The sequence below is a fragment of the Eubalaena glacialis genome, chromosome 8, assembly GCF_028564815.1.
Source record: "Eubalaena glacialis isolate mEubGla1 chromosome 8, mEubGla1.1.hap2.+ XY, whole genome shotgun sequence".
NCBI lineage: Eukaryota > Metazoa > Chordata > Mammalia > Artiodactyla > Balaenidae > Eubalaena > Eubalaena glacialis.
The window spans coordinates 87,646,859-87,664,447 of NC_083723.1; the positions used below are offsets into that span (position 1 = coordinate 87,646,859).

The window sequence follows — 17,589 nt, forward strand, 5'->3', positions numbered from 1 at the left end:
TCCCTTTCTGCCTTATGAGGGCACAGCGACAGACAGCCATCTAGGAACCAGGAAGCAGCCCCTCACCAAGCACTGAATCTGCCAGCGCCTTCATCTTGAACTTCCGGCCTCCAAAACTGTTGTCTGTAAGACACTCAGTCTATGGTATTTTTGTTAGCCAAGCTGAAAGGACTAAGACACAGCAAACACAATATGACAAGTTCCAAAGTGCTTCTCCTGTTGCCCAAGATTCTTGCTACAACCTCTGTTCCCAGTGACTGGCTTTCACCGTATGTACATATAATTCCAACTGCAAACACTTGCATTCAATTGTTCCTTGGTTATTGGAAAACGTGTCACCACAGTGGAGTGGGACTATCCTAAGTTTCTCCTTCATTTAATGAAAAAGAGTAAGTGGGGCTTCCCTGGTGGCGCAGTGGTTGAGAGTCTGCCTGCCAATGCAGGGGACACGGGTTCGAGCCCTGGTCTGGGAGGATCCCACATGCCGCGGAGCAGCTGGGCCCGTGAGCCACAACTACTGACAAAACTGCTGACAAAACTGCCCATGTTTTCCGTCATGGAAACTCTAAAGCATGTATTTAAGCCTAGAAATCTCTCTACTCTTCCGTGATCACTGCTTCCACAGAGCCAAGTGCCGGAAATAAAGAACCGAAGATGGGTGAACTACAAGAATATCAATGGATCCCCTGGGGTGAAATAAAGTAAAACTCACTTTCTCAGAACTGAACAACAAAAATCATAAAATTGGGGATAAATTATCTGTCAAAACTACAGTTTGGTTCTTAGAAGTTGTTGTTTGCTATAATGAAAATAAAAATGATAATACTGACTTTGAAATATTACTCTTTGGTCATCTGCCTAATGAAGAATTATTTGTATGAGGTACCAGAGGGTCTCTTATTTTCCCTCCCCATAGCTATTGCTGTGAACTAGAGATAAATTCATACAGCTGACCAAATTCTCAGAAACAGGTCATTTATTCTAAAGAAGGAGTACTTAAATCCATGGGACTGGGTTTAAGTATCATCTTATGAAATCTGATGAATCTTTAAAAATTTTAGACGACATCCAGCACAGTATAAATATTATGTGTGTGTATGTATGTGTGTACGTACTTATTTTGGAAAAGATAATTAATCAGTCCTGCGATACTAAAAGCCAACTTTTTAACACTGATTTAAGACTCTAAGAGGAGCATTAAGATTCATTTACTCACTGTATGATCCCTCCACTGTGAATAATCTGAAAGTTTATGTGCATATTTTGGTAATTGAATTAGCCAGCATCATACATAATTTATTAAGCAACTAATTGTACCTTTTATCTTACAGAGAAAACTGCATCACATAAAATCCACAATCTTCGAACACCTGAAGAATATGTTCAAGGAACTACGAGACACTGCAGGGGCCCCAGAGGGAGAACACGAAGTTTTTGCTTGTAAGGCACTTGCAACTCCAGGGAGGGGAAAATACAAATTAGCACACAAATAGTTAAGTACCACTTCAAGGCAACAATAAAGACATGCAGACCCTGCTTAGCTATCAAATGAACCTAAGAGACAATAAAAAGACAATAATTCCTGTAGCAGCAGAGAAGAAGGGAAGAGATTTAGAGTTGAAGGATTGAATGAAGACACTAATCTCCAACATCAGGATTAAGATTATTTCAGGCAAGCAGCTATGGTTTCTTCCAGCTCAGACAATTTAGGATTGGGAGGGAGAGGAGGGTCGGCTGTCCCGAAATGGCAGTTGTTTTAATGGCATTACTTCCTGGGTGTGTTTGTTGGTAAGACTCATCTTCCCCAGAAGCAAGGAGTCTGTCATTTCATCTCTTTATTCCCAGCATCTAATCTAGTGCCTGAAACAGAATGGGATGGAGGGAGGGAGGGCAGGCAGGACTGAATTCCAGGTGAGTAAAGCTACATGGGGGAGACAGAGAAAGGTTTATTTGGAGAACATTAAGGCAATTTGGCTAAAGAGGAGAGAACAAGAAAAAGATGGCAAATTGAACATGTCGACTGGGGCTAGATTGTGACACACCCTGACGGCCAGGTTAAGGAAGGAAGTTGGACCTCGTTCTCTCTCAGCAACAGTGGAAACCAAGCAGAATGATGTCCCCACTTCAGGCAGCGCAAAGGACTTCCAGCCAATAAGAATTCACAACATGGGTTTTCTTCTGCAGACAAAAAATGTTGCCTGCCAGTTCAGTAAACAAAGAATGTTGCCTGCCATTCTGGTAAACAACAAATGTTGCTGCCATCAAGCCATTAGCCACAGCAGCGGCCCCCATGGTGTGCCCTGAGGGGAATTCAGGATGTAGAAAAACAGGATACTGACCCTCGATGGTTAAGATGCATATCTAAGGAATAATTTCAGTGAGCCCAGACTCTTGAATCCTCCCAAATGCAGAACGCACTAAAATCATTAACTTGAGATGCCTGGTTTTTTGTGATTAGCAGTAATCTTTTGATGTTTGACTAAATGTTTTGGGGTTTGTTTTTTATTTTTTGGTTTTTGTTTTGCAAAAATTCCTCTATATCCTGGCTCCTCCCTTCCCTCTTTGGAACAGCTCCTCACAGCTACCTGAGAGGCTGTCTCCTGGGCTATAGTCCTCAGTAAAGTCTCTGAATAAAACATAACTGGCCACTTTTAGGTCGTGCATTTTTCTTCAGCCGACACATCGCATGCAGGAATAAAGAGAAAGATCCAGAGGCTGCTCACATTTCTAACGGGTAATGTTCAAATGGGGCACTAGTACCACCTGGACTTGTTAAAAATGTTTGAAGTGCAGCCTTGATCTAGGGGATCTGCATGTCTAGATTTGAGGCCGTGATCTCCATTTACATCTGAGAGCTGCTGTTTTGGAACTTGAATATACCCTGAATAGAAATGACACAGCTTTACTATCTAAAAAATAAAGTGCTGTACAACTTTGTAAATATGCTAGAAGCCATTGCACTGTACACTTGAAATGGTAGTTTTTATGGTGTATGAATTATATCTCAATTAAGATGTTAAAAGCTTAGCACAGCGCTTGGCACATATGGGAAGTCAGTACAAGTTTCTTTTCTTGAATACATGCATGCATGGCTCTTTTCCTCCTGGCATGGCTGGGTTTTTTTGACAGCCCTGGATTATGAGCTGGCAGATCCAGGACAAGCAGCCTGTCTAGAAGAGTTAAGTGCTTTCTAAAGGCTGGTGACAGGCATATAAGCAGCCAGTAGGGCAAGGAGCATCCATACCAGAAGTCAGGTTCAGTTACAAATCAAAAAAGAAAGAATTCAGCAGCAAGGCACATGTGAATGTGGAGTCTTTAACAAAGGCAGAGCAGGCAGCAGGGTATGAGAAAGGCAAGAGATGGGGCAACAGGGCAGCATGAGAGAAATGCTGGGAGCCAGGAGCCCCAGAAGAGCTGAAGAGCCAGGGCAAGGTGAAAAGCGGGACCGTCTTTCTTTGCCCATTTCTGCCTGCTGAGAGCCAGTCCTGGAGGCACTGGCCCAGATCAGCAGGTGGCAACCCATGCTCATCACACCTGGCTGAGGGATAACTTGCTGAGGCAGCCACAGTGGCTTCTGTTGAACAAATCCAGAATCTTTTACCACAAGCAGCAGCAGAAAAAGGAATGTCGCATAGGATGTGTGGCTAGGTTAGGAAATTTACAATGTTCCTGGGCTCTGGTTTGCTCAAATTAAAATGCCTGTCCCAGTGAAAGTTCTTTGATCAAGAGTAACGGAGACCCAAGTACAGTGGTTTCAGGGGAAGGACTGAAAAGCCACAGCATACCCTCTCACAGGGATGCAAAGACAGGAAACAGAAAGCAGAGAGGAAATCAGGATTGGAAGCCGCTCCCTCTCCCCATCCTCTGACTCCCTCACAGGCCTTCATCCCCACTTATCTCAATCCTTTCTGCAGACTGGTGTTACTCTGTGTACTTATGGCCGGGGCTGCAAAGCTCCACATTCAGCTTGTAGGAAGATGCATCTGCCCTGACACCACAGCAGCTTTGACTCCATCTCACCTTCCCGTTCTAGCAAGCATCATCACCCAACTCACCTCTCCATTTCAGATTCCCAGAAGAGAAGCACGATGCGGGGGGCCAGGGGGGCTCGGCTAGGGTAAGGTGTCAACTTCTGGTCCCCTTAGCTGTTGGGGGCAATAGAGAAGGGACACATGGCACCAGGCCATAGGCTGCCCCTCCCAGGAGCCAGTGGATGGGCAGCTCCCCAGGAAAAGACATGCCTCAGTTTGCTTTGTATTCTCTTTGGTGCTGGTGCTGGTGGTGCTGGTGTGTGTATTACCTTCTTCAGGGAAGAACACATTCCAAACACGAGGCTTCCTTAAACTACTTAACATACAGCACTTGCATTTATTCTCCCTAGTTAATATCCCACCTCGTAAATATTTTCAGTGACTTTCAAACATTTTTGACCCCAGGGTAAAAAATAAGACTAAACATGTATTACATATGAATGCACATGAAACAAATATTTCACAAAACAACACATGTAACACACTCTGATTGTTTTCTATCCTGCTATAGTCCATTTTTTAATGCTCCTTCAACCTACTAAATTGATTTACCACCCACTAACAAGTGATGACCAACGGTTTGAAAAGCCCTACTATTACCTCTATTGTCCTGTAATTTTATCATTCAAAAACAATTTTACGCTCTTCACATTATACTCATATAGAAGAAAATCCCCCAATCCTTTCCCAATAATACCCCAAACCCCACACTATTTTAGCCACTTTTAAAAGATGAAGCAAGTGCACCAGAGATGTCTAGTGCATTGAACTGTTTTCATTACAGTTTCCTTGAAGCAGTCACATGACACCCCTGTGCTCAATTTGTTTAGTGACCAATAAGGACTCACGCCTTTGGGTTAACCAACCCAGCTGAGAAGCACCAACCATTGTCTCTGTGCAAAGCCAACCTTCCCACACAGGGATGGAACCAGCTCCCTTGGGCTCACCAGCCTCGTTCCAAATGGAAAAGAAACTCTGCTGGTAATGTGTGTATCTCTGGGGAATTTCTAAGGCAAATTACTTCGCTCAGCAATGCTGATGCAATTGGGTTATTGGGTCATGGGTGTAAATAGGATCAAATGCTTTTTGGAGGACCAAGAGGTAGTAGAATGAGGACTGTCAGTAGAGGAAACCAGGGAGGTAAAATAGAGGATGGAAAGATGGATTTCCACCTCCCGCACCAAGAAGTGGTGTGCCTTCCATCTGTGGCACAGCATGATGAGAACTGCCGAGATTCCTGCCTGTCCCACAGCACGGCCCAAGAGCACAGGACACTGGCTCTGGAGCCAGACTTCCTGTGTCCATCCCTGCTCTGTTGCTTACACCCCTGAGCCTCAGTTGTGCCCTCCAGAGAATGGAGCAGGTAACAATAAAACCTGGTTCACAGGCTTCCTGTGAAAGACTCAAGTACAACAAAGAGCCCATGTGAAGCGAAGCGTTTAGCTCAGCGCCTGCCACATAGCAAGCATCCAACAAATGTTCAGGACAGTTGTTACCATCCCCCCGACTGATGCCCCAGCTGACCTGTGAAGGTGCCTAAAACTCACAAACAGAGTTCTGTCTTTGAATGAATACTTTTCCCGTTAGTTTCTCAAAGTTCAGTTCAGACATGGTTAGCCCACTCCAGGACACTTTTGGATCCCTCTTCTCTTCTATAATCACTTGGTTCCTTCCTCTTCTTCCTCAAAACCTGTGCCCACTTCAAGGTATTCTTCCCCCACTAGACCCTGAGATCCATGGATGCAGAGAATGAAAGGGATTCATCTCACTGAGCTCTTTGTAGAGCCCAATGCTTAAAGTGTGACAGGTGAACTGAATTCCACACGATGATTGAGTAGTCTCCTGACCCGGGTTGGACAAACAAGTCCCAGGGATACACAAGCCCTGTCTGCCCAGGGATTCGGGGAAGCTCAAGGCCTGTCTGAGAACACAGAGCACCTAGGAAGTGGGAATGGCATTAAAACGGGGTGCCCTTCAAACGACCCCACTTCTTTCCCCGAAAGTTCCTGGGGCCAGCTTTGCAGAGAGGGCCTGGATGAGAAATGGATATCTCTATTCTTACAAAATAAAAACTTATAGAAATAAGATACTGCCATGGTATATCACTGTACTTCACACATTCTGAAGTAGGTCTTAGCACAGGGGGACCAAAATACCATCCTGAAATCGTGAGAAAACTTCAGTTGTCCACAAGTACAGGATCTCCTAAAGGTGCCCTCTACCATGCCCCATGCTTTCTGGAGACCTACCTGTCTGCATGCTTAGGGTTAAGGATGACAAGGCAATTTTCCTGTTTGCCTAAAAAATATGGTATTAATGCAATAATACTACCTTAGACAATTATACAATCCAGACCAAAGGCAAATGAAAATGTGTTTTGCTAATCCCCAGTGAGTGAAAGATTATCTGTTACAACTTCCTCCAAGCCATCCTCTTAAGGAATAGAAAGGTCACAGACTAAAGCTGGTAACCAGTGCTCACAGGCTGTAACTTCCTATATTTATTGTCCTGAGGCAATTACCATCACGATCACTGGCCTGGTGTCAGCAAAAAAAAAAAAAAAGGAGCATCATAAACAAACCAGGGCCCAGGTAGTGGGGACAGAGGGTTTCCAGGAGGTGGCATAGACAGCTGTGGAGGCAGACCCACCTGGGTCCAAGCCTCAGCTCAACCACTGCCCATCTGTATGACCTAAACGGGTTGTTGCATAATCTCTCTCTGTCTCACTTACCTCATTGTAAAATGGAGATAATAATAACCTGCCTCATCGGACTGGAATGAAGATAATGGACTAAAACGCTTAGCTCTCTCTCTCTGTAAAATTCTTTTTCGGAAGACAAATTCCACTGGAATACTTAAAGTAAACAAATGGGACTACATCAAATTAAAAAGCTTCTGCACAGCAAAGGAAACCATCGACAAATGAAAAGGCAATATGTGGAAAAGAGAGAAATATCTGCAAATCATATATCTGATAAGGGGTCAATATCCAAAATACGTAACAAACTCACAAAACTCAATAGAAAAAAAAGAAAAAAAAGCCCAATTTAAAAAATGGGCAGAGAAAGTGAATAGACGTTTTTCCAAAGAAGACATACAAACAGCCAACACGTATATGACTAATCAACATCACTAATCATCAGGGAAATGCAAATTAAAACCACAATGAGAAATCACCTCACACCTGTTAGAATGGTTATTATCAAAAACAAAAAAAGAGAGAGATAAGTGCTGGTAAGGATGTGAAAAAAAGAGAACCCTCATACACTGTTGGTGGGAATATAAATTGGTATAGGCACTATGGAAAACAGCATGAAGATTCCTCAAAAAATCAAAAATAGAACTACAATAAGGATCCAACCGTCCCACTTCTGGGTATATATCCAGGAAATGAAAACAGGATATCGAAGAGGTATCTGTATTCCCATATCCACTGCAGCATTATTCACAACTGCCAAGATATGGAAACAACCTAAGTGATGTCAACGTATGAATGGATAAAGAAGATGTGGTAGATATATACAATAGAATATTATTCAGCCATGAGAAGGAAGGAAATCCTGCCATTTGCAACAACATGGATGAACCTTGAGGGCATCATGCTAAAGGAAACAAGTCAGACAGAGAAAGACAAACACTGCATGGAATCACTTATCCGTGGAATCTTTTAAAAAAGTCAAACTCATTGAAACAGAGAGTAGAAAAAATGGTTGCCGGGGCTGAAGGGTTGGGGGAAACAGAAAGAAGTAAGTAAAAGGGTACAACATTTCAGGTTATAATATGACTAGGTCTCAGGATCTAATGTAAAATATGGTGACTTAGTTGATAGCACTGTATTGTATAATTGAAATTTGCTAAGAGAGTAGAATTTAGATGTTTTCACCAAATAAATAAATAGCGATGATGGATATGTTAATTAACAGGATGGGAATCCTTTCACAATGTATACGTATATCAAATGACCATGACATATGCTTAAATATCTTACAATTTTGTTTGTCAATTACACCTCCATAAAGCTGAAAAATACACAATTCACTTTTTATTTTGTATTTTCTCTCTCTGTCTCTGAGACATCACCCTGAAATATGAAAGTTTCTGGGGCAGAATTTGAACTTGTAAATAGCTGGATCTTAACTTTCTCTAAGGCATTTGCATGCTATGCTTCTGCTGAATGCTGCTCAACAACGTGACATTTTTTCCCCCTGCGATGAAAAACAGAAGTTAATGGCCCAATAAGCAAATGAAGACAATTTCAGAAAATGGGCTTGGATAACATGAGAAAAGCAGGGGAGGTGCCTTCCTGAGGATCTTAGTTGAGAATCACAAGCATCTATCAGTTACAGAGTATGTTAGCTTGTCCAGCCAGGGCTGGAGAATTTTTCTTCTTTAAAATTACAGGTGGGGCTTCCCTGGTGGTGCAGTGGCTGAGAATCTGCCTGCTAATGCAGGGGACACGGGTTCGAGCCCTGATCCGGGAAGATCCCACATGCCATGGGGCAACTGGGCCCGTGTGCCCCAACTGCTGAAGCCTGTGCACCTAGAGCCCATTCTTCAAAAACGAGAGAGGCCACCACAGTGAGAAGCCCGCGCACCACAACGAAGAGTGGCCCCCTCTCGCCACAGCTAGAGAAAGACTGCATGCAGCAACAAAGACCCAATGCAGCCAAAAATAAATAAATTAAAAAAAAAAAATTACAGGTGATATTTTATCTGTGTCAGAGGAAGGGGGACCACCTCACATACAAGGGAAAGTCATTAACTAAGAACATGCACAAGTTTCGAAAATTAGTCACTGGTTACCATGGTAACACAAATATCACCTAACAACTCACTGGGCTGTAAGTAACAAAGATGATGCTAAATACATTACTTAAAAAAAAAAAAAATGGGAAATGGGCTCTATTTTTAAGAATACTTGCAAAGAACTAGATGGACCTACAGACTGAAGGCGGCCCATGTTTGCCCCTGTGGACCCAGGATTCAAGGTCCATCTCCTGCCCTTTGTGTGTCACGTTCTGTGTCACATGCATACACTGTGCTCAGTGACAGCTGTAGGAGGAAGAGTGATGACATTTTACCTACAAACAAAGAGCTGCAATTGGGAAAATGAGCCTTCTCATTCCTTAAACTTTTAGTAAAGGAAGAATCCTCACTACTGGCCAATGAAGAGAGACAGACAGATTGATGACAGATTTAGGTGGCAGTCCCTTTAAATTCAACATTAAGGATTTCCTCAGGCCAAACAAGATCTCTCAGAAAATAACTAGGATGCCCAATAAAATAATAATTTTCTCATTGTCCTGAGTAGTTTGAATTTTCTGATATTAATGTTAATATCAGAAAATTAGATATTAATGTTAGATATTAATGTTAATTAGAGTAAAAGCATATATAGTATATGAATTTTTAAATTATTCTAAGAATTGGCCGCACACAAACACCCTCCTAAATGAAACCTAGCACTTGACCTCTGTTCATAGTGCACAGTGCCTGGGACACTCGGGTCCCATCTCTTCAGAAAAGTGGCCCCAGAGCAGTGTTCCTCCAAGTGGTCCCTGGGTACCTGCATCAGAATTCCGCAGAGGGCTCTTAAACTGCAAAACCCCAGGCCACATCCAAGGCATGCTCATTCTGAGTCTCTGGGGTTGCGATCTGAAAAATCGACATTTTTTTTTTTTGAGCTGTGTTGGGTCTTCGTTTCTGTGCGAGGGCTTTCTCTAGTTGCGGCGAGCGGGGGCCACTCTTCATTGCGGTGCGCGGGCCTCTCACTATCGCCGCCTCTCTTGTTGCGGAGCACAGGCTCCAGACGCGCAGGCTCAGTAGTTGTGGCTCACGGGCCTAGTTGCTCCGCGGCATGTGGGATCTTCCCAGACCAGGGCTCGAACCCGTGTCCCCTGCATTAGCAGGCAGATTCTCAACCACTGTGCCACCAGGGAAGCCCCTCTACATTTTTAAATGATTCTCCCTGTGATGCTTATGTTCTCTAGTCTGAGAATTCCATCCTTAGTAGTCACCAATACATTGAGGTCTCCTGAGAATGATGACAGAAGACAGGATAGCCACCAGGGGACACAAGCCAATACAGTTAATCAAAGGCAGAGCTAACTGTGACTCAATGGCTTTTGGGGCACAGCCTAGGGTAAAAAACTAGCACAATATACTAGTATTATATACAGGTGTGTGTGTGACATAAGTTTTTCAGAAATAACACAGGTGATGTACTGGCACCTATTCTACTCTATTATATTCCAATTTTTAATGCTATGAACACCAACTAAATTGATTTCACTACCCATTAAATGGTATGTTTGAAAAACACTATTATAACTTCTTTGTCCTATAATTTTATCACTTAATAATTTTTAAACTGTTTCATATTATATCCTAAATAGTAGACAGCCATCCAATCTTTTCCAATAATACTCCAAAAGTCACAATATTTTAGTTACCTTTAAAAGGTGAACCAAGGTAAAATGAGACAGTCTTCTGTTTAAGGGTATCAACAACAATACATTCAACTGCTAACATTTAACTTTTATTTATTTATATCCTCTTTATCTCACCGAGAATAGCATGCAGATTATATAAATATAAAAGGAATGAAAAATCTGAAGAAAATGAAGCAAGGGGGAAGTAAAGACAGAAAACTGTTTGCAGAATGAATCAAAGCAACAAGTAAAAGAAATAAATACAACACAGGCCAGGAAATCTAGTCCACTTGTTAACTCTCAGCTTTCTGGCAATCAGTGTGCAGAAGAAAACATGATCAGTTATGAAAATTCCAGGGACCATCTGGGAAGAATAAAGCACTTTTTTCTGTGGTTTATTACCCCTGAGATATTGGCCAAGCCATCTGACTTCTATGATTCAGTTTCTTATCTGTTAACCAAAGCCACTGTAGTTTCCATCACAGGTTAGTCTTGAGGACAAAATCAACAAACACAGGTAATGTGCTTGGCCCAGTTCCTGGCACATAGTAGGTGCTGAATAAATGTTAGTTTTCCTTTCTCTTATCAGGGATCTCTAAGACATTAATTGTACTTGCTGCTAGAGCCACTGTAGTCTTCACAATTCCCTCCTTCTCCTCCAAGCTTCCTAAAGAGTTAAAATCACCCAAGAAGAAAGCAGTGTTCCCAAGAATCACAGAACACTCAGTGCCTACACAATGCCACCTTCGAAATGGTTTCTTGTCATTCTTTCAATTACTTTAAGCAGGGCTTAGAGGTTATTCTGAAAAAAAAAATTCTGAGAAAGGAAAGCTAGACTAAGTCATTAAGTATCAAATAAATGCTTTAACCAAGCAATAAGAAAGAGAGATAATTAGTAAATTCACAGAAGGCAAATGCTGTTGCTAAAACAGGACGCAGAAACATATTTGGTCTTCACTCTTGAATGGGCTAAATATCCCCTTGTTAATAGTCAAGTAGCAGTTGTTTGCTTTGCAGACTCTATTTTTGTGGATGGTAGAGATGCAAAATTTAGATCAGCATGTTTAGTCCTGAGTAGAGGAAACATCAGTTATGTTTTAATTTCCTTTAAATATAAGTGTCCCAGATTAAATAATGCGGTTGACCTACCTTTTCTGTGATATAGAAGTTTGAACTATCAGCATGCTGCAGTGCAAAGTATTCATGGTTGGCAAGGGACCACCTGAAAAATACAAGCATAAACTGATCAGAAAAACAAAAAAAGGGTCATTTTCTTGTTTACAGTTTGATAGAGTTAGATGAAATAAACACCCTATGATTGGAATTGAGCCAGTACCCAAGATACCCACAGTGCAGTTCCTAAAACAAAATGGCATTAGCCCCCCTTTCATGACCCTGAGACCAACCATTGCAGATGTGGGTCATCTAGGTGTTATTCCAAGCCTATTGCTCACCTTTAGGCATTTTATCTTCATGGCTTTGAGGGAAGGGTATTTAAATATAAAGTTCCATTCCTCCCTATTATGAAGGAGTGAGTGGAGCAGAGAGAGGAAAACAAAGGAAATGAGTGCAATTTAAATTTTTGATAATTGCTACATTTCAATTGTCTCTGTAGTCTACAGTCCCCAGTCGGTATGCTTGCTGTAGCTTGGAACATTCCAATTAAGGATCCCAGGTCTTAAATAAATTCCAGGTAATATTCTATTCACACTTCTGCTTTAAAAATAAAAAGCCTCATGCAACTTCCATATGAATGTGCTTTTCCTTTGGATTGTTAGAGCAACCCCAGAGAAGTAGGAAAGTTCACTGTCATTGTGGAGTTCCACATGGCAGCACAACCACCCATTGACCTGTCTTTTAAATTATTTTATCTTCTATGGGCACCTCTGATTTTATACCAGACGAAGTGTGTACTTAACCTCAGGAACTTACACTGCTCCCCGGTGAGCAGGATGAATGAACCACAACTTTTCAAAATAAATAAAATCAATTCCAGTGTCCGCATATCAGCCATTCTACGCTTTCTATTCTTTGAGAAACAGTGATAATTTTTTTGGTTGAAAAGGCATGGAAATCTTACATTAGCAATTCTTGGTGTCTTTTGGCAGGTCAAATAGTGACTTAGTGAATAATATTTAATGATTGCTCAAGAATATTTTATTTGCCTTTCAATTTGTGCATTGGAGCTCCCCGGATAAATCCTGAGTAACACTTACCCATCACAGACTTCCTTTATTATTGCAGACAGTGGTTTTTTCTGAAAAATAGAAAAAAAGGAAATACTTTCTGTCAGTTTCATTTCATCATTTTAAATTTAAAAAAAAAGAGAAGAAGAAGAGGCCTAATAAAGAGATATCTAAGTAAGAAGAATTTACATTTGCTATTCTTGGTTGTGTCAGTGAGTCTGTTGTTTTTCTCAAGGTAATAATCGACCAGCCATCACCACCAACTGTATTAATGATTTATCACCCTTGTTGTCATTTTTTCTACACTTTAACATTGCTAATTGAAAGAAAACCATATATCATATTTAACTTAGCCACATTAAAATCAGGATGAAACATAGCTTTGGTCAAAGATCTCACAGGCAATGACAATCCGCAAGGTCAAATGATAACCAGAATTCCTCAAGAGTAGTACATGAATCGGGCAACCAGCAGTTTCATTTTACGCAAACAAGCTTGGATGTGGGATATTTTTATGAGAACATGAGGCAAATGGAATATGAAGCATGGTGACATTGTTCCTACAAAGTACATAGAATTCTTCCCCCAACCGTGGCCCATGCAAATGCCAATCACGCAGCAGCTTGAGCAGGACACACTCGAGTAATGGGACCATGACACCATGTGCCATGGTGTCAACTGGCGGCTGACTACAGCTGTGCTCTTGGCCTAACAGCCACAGCTGTGCTCCGCCTGCCTCCAGATTGAAAGAATGTAGTGAAGAGACACACACAGCTCGCCCAGAGATGTCGAAACTCTTTCTGCTTTGGATGCAAACAGACCCTGGCTATCTCCTGGGATGGGCAGTAGTGTGTCAACCAAAGGAACACGTCACAGACAAGAAACAAATGGGGAAGAGAAATCAAAGAAATACAACACATGGCCCTGGATTTTCAGATACAACCATAGAAAAGCATCTAAACATGTTCTCCTCCTGTCCCTCTGAGGGGTACTGTGGTATGGGGGAAGGAATTCTGAATCAAGCAGACTCAGTTCAAATCCTAGCTGTGTCAACCTCTCTGCAGTGAGACCTACAATTTCCTTCATTTGCTGAACCTCAACTAACTTACCTGTAAAATGGGCAGAGGACCTATCCACTCCTCAGGGCTGTTATAAGAATTAAATTAAATTAAATTAAATGAGAATTAAAACAAAGGGCAAAAGATTCAAAAAAGGGTTAGGGCTCCACTTCCTTACCCTCTCACATCACTAGAAGATCCTGATTTCCTCTTTGCATCCTTGCCCTTGGACCCGATGCTGCTAGGTCTGCCCTCTTCGTTAGTTCTGAGCACTCTTCATAGTCCTTTCTAAGGGCCTCTAGGCCCTGATAAAAGCTCCAACACAGTCCTCAGTGTTCCTCCAATGCTCTCCTTGCCTCTGGAGCTCTAGGGTCTATGACTAAGCCCACCACTATGTTTTCAAAAGAATGTCTGCCTACACCTACAACTATAAATGCAGTGGGCAGAAAAGGGACCTAGAATTGTTGAGGGGTGGAAAGATGGTAAGTATTCCTGACATTCTGAGTTGGTCTCCTTTAGAATAAGATTGGAAATGGAGATTGGGTTCTACAGTGAGGTTACAGGTTACACAACTCCTAGACCTTTGCAAGAACTTGTCCATTGTTTATGGCTCTGGCTGTGAGTCAAGGGGCAAATGTGCTCTCACAACCAAAGGACAAAGGAGCTTTAGAAACAAAACTTTTCCCATAAGATGAGGATTTTGCACTTCCAGCTGCCAGAGACCTCTCTAGGCTATCAGTATTTCATGAGGACCTACTGGTCTCCTACCCTCCTAATCTTACTTCTTGTACCCTCAAAACTGAAATATAAATAACAGGGCTGGATTTCAGACTTAAATTACATTGAAAGGACAGATCAGGCCAGGAAAGTATTGCTATTGATGTAGGAGAAAGCATTTAAATTACAGCTTTCAGAATTAGAATTCTTAGTCTAGGTAACTTAGAGGAATTTCTCGGATTTTAATTCAGGTCTGATTCATAGATACAGAATCAAATTTGAACAGACAGAAGTCTATGGGCTTCTAGAACTGTCATATCTAGAACATTCTTAAGTTGGATATATGAAAGGAGTAAAGACTCTGGAAGAACAAAACTTAGAGATTTAATACAGAAAGATTAAAGAAAAACTTTAAACCACAGAGGAAAAGGAATCATAGTTAAATGAACATAATGCACTCATAATGCAGCCTCACCAATTAAAATGAATGTTATGTAAGGACAGGGCTGGTCCCACGGCCCACTTCCTACACCTGTCCCCTCCGTTCTTTATCTGTTCCAATGAAACGTTGGCTCCACCGCCCAAACCTAATTCCAATGACTTTTCACAATTCTCATCTCCCTTAATCCATCCACCTTATTTGACAATATCATTACTATCTTCTTTTAGAAACACTCTTTCCAGAGCTGCTATATTTCCTTCAGTCTCCTACAGTTATAATCAATAATCCTTCAATAAAATTCAAGAGATCCTTCATTATTTCTCTTTTATCTCTAGCTTCCTAACTCCAAATTTCTGTTCCTATCTTCTGTTTTTACTTAATTGGTCAGTTCCTCATTCATTTCAACTGCCCAAAGTCTATAGCCTGATCCCAAACACCCTTGCAAATCTCTGACAGTTTGTTAGAAATAGCATGTTAACTCTCCTTCAAGCATTTTATTAAATATACAAACAAAAAATCATCACTCTCACCATTCCCTACCCATCAATCTACCCCAATAATAGCATGCCCTTGCCCCCAAACTCCCTCCATCCCAGCCATGATTTCTGTGTCTCATTATGACACCACTACAGCCCAGAGCATCATTAACCTTTATTTCTTCACTCTCCAGTTCTGATTTGTTACAGGTGATGTAGCATTTTCCTCTGTGGCATTCACATCATTACTTCTCACCTCCTCCTAACCACTCTTCTAAAATCCTGACACTCCTCCTTCCAACTCCTACCAGATAAGTCATACTCCAATTCCATCACCCTTAATTCTGCTTCCTCAGCCCCAGTGCCTTTCCTGAGTACCAGCCCATCATTACTAGCACTAACTACTTGCCATAAATTTCCAATCAAGTGCTCCACTGGCCTATCAAACTCAGATTCTTATCTTCCATTAGTTCCTGCACTTGCCTTGCCTATTTCTGGCAGTTCTTCCATGTACACTTCTAGGGAACTTATCTTTGCCTTCTCTATTCTGTGATATACGGATATTTACAAGACACTGAGTCCCATCATTCCTTCCTCCACAACCTCTCTCCCCTTAATCCTTTCCAGATCTTACTACCACCTTTGGTTAAGGGTTCTCAGGATCTTGGCGCCAGATCCTTGCAAATAGGTCTTTGCATCTCCAGTTTCTTTGTCTCCAATCCCCACGTTAACTATAATTAGGCAAAATCACGCTTTCCCCACAAACTTTACTCATGTCATTCTTTGGCTCCAGTATCCTTCATAGATCCCCCATGACCATCACCTATACAGTATAAATCCCTTAGCTTGTCATCCAAGGCCTTCCACAATCTGGTCTCAAGCAATCAAACTTTACTAATGTTGTACATGTTCCCCATGCTTCTGGATTAGCTGATGATTCATCCAAAAAAATCCCACCCCCATACTTTCACTTAATGCCATTTGTTGAAATGTCCACCTCCTCCTTTCTGTTCCAACTCTAACAATGACACCTCCTCTAAGGAGATGTCCCTGATTTCCCCAGATAGAGATCAGTCCCTCTGTGCTTAGCACATTAAATATATCACTCCTAAGGACTTAGTATATCTGCCTTATCTTCTTGTCCCTTGAGAACAAGGCACCTTAATTCATCTTTGTAACCTTCCCCACCCCTCAGTACTAGTTGCACAGTATACAGAGGAGACTCAGTACATTTCTGTTAAATGGAAAATCCACACATTCACTAACTTTCCTTTCAAAAACAAACAAACAAAAAAGGCTTGACTGTAAAAGTAAACCATTTCGAAGGATAGCCTGGATTAATCAGCACACATCCCACTTCCTACCAGGTAAACCACCGCGGGGTGGCTCTAAGCAGCTGCCCAGACACGTGAATGTTGTCACTACTCCCCTCACAGACCACTCTGTGATTCACAGCTTGGAAGAGCATTGAGCCAGCCAGGTGATGAAGAGTATAATTCAGCAGGTATAATTGTCTCCATCCATTAGCAAGGCCACACAGGTAAGCAGGAACTACTCCTGTAAACAGGGACTGAATGAGATACCCCCAAAACACTCTTCTGGTAGCAGTGCTTTTCTCACTTCCTATACAAAGCCCTCAATTTGACGTGAGCCCCTTGCCTGACTTAAATTCTAAGCCAAAGGTCGGCTCTATGTTTTAGTTAACATTTGTTCAGGTTACATAAGATGTTTCTGTCTATCTGCCCAGTTCTCTATGACTTGGGAGTAGGGTGACAAGTGCAATGCCTTGGTAGCTTTTTGTAGACCCACAGAATAATTTGCCTTTCACCTCATTGAGACAAAAGCCCAGGAGAAAAGAAAATTTGATCTAAAAGGATGAAAACTGGTTCCTCTCCCTTTGATTCCATAAACTCTAAAGGAATGAAAACTAAATTCTACACTCGATATGAATATATCTGGATGTAGAATACTGAGGCACAATTATTTTAATTGCCTGAGCATGTTTTCATAACTTAAAAAAATCGTAACTAAATCCCTTAAGCTTTTTGTTCTGAAGGTCAAAACTGCCTTCTCAGACTCAGCAGTGAGAAGGGAAGAGCAGGAATGTTTTTAAGGATAACCCAGAGGGTTAGACAGTTACCAGATTTCCTTGTGCAGGGGACTGGGGATTATGTGCACTCTCTACCCCGTTCCCTTTAGCAACGGTGAGGTCATCTTGCAGCATAAGAAAGTATTTCTTCTCTTTATA

At 41.7% G+C, this 17,589-nt stretch overlaps 1 protein-coding gene across 3 annotated transcripts in view; it reads right to left on the reverse strand.

The window, feature by feature from the left end:
- The window catches only part of ELMO1 (engulfment and cell motility 1), a 560,600-nt gene that overhangs the window by 425,180 nt on the left and 117,831 nt on the right, over window positions 1-17,589 (reverse strand). For all 3 annotated transcript variants that reach the window (XM_061198670.1, XM_061198671.1, XM_061198669.1), the window contains 2 exons: window positions 12,679-12,719; window positions 11,612-11,684 (listed from right to left, as the gene is read on the reverse strand). In XM_061198670.1, the coding sequence (XP_061054653.1) occupies window positions 11,612-11,684; window positions 12,679-12,719 (114 nt within the window). The remainder of the gene's footprint in view (window positions 1-11,611; window positions 11,685-12,678; window positions 12,720-17,589) is intronic.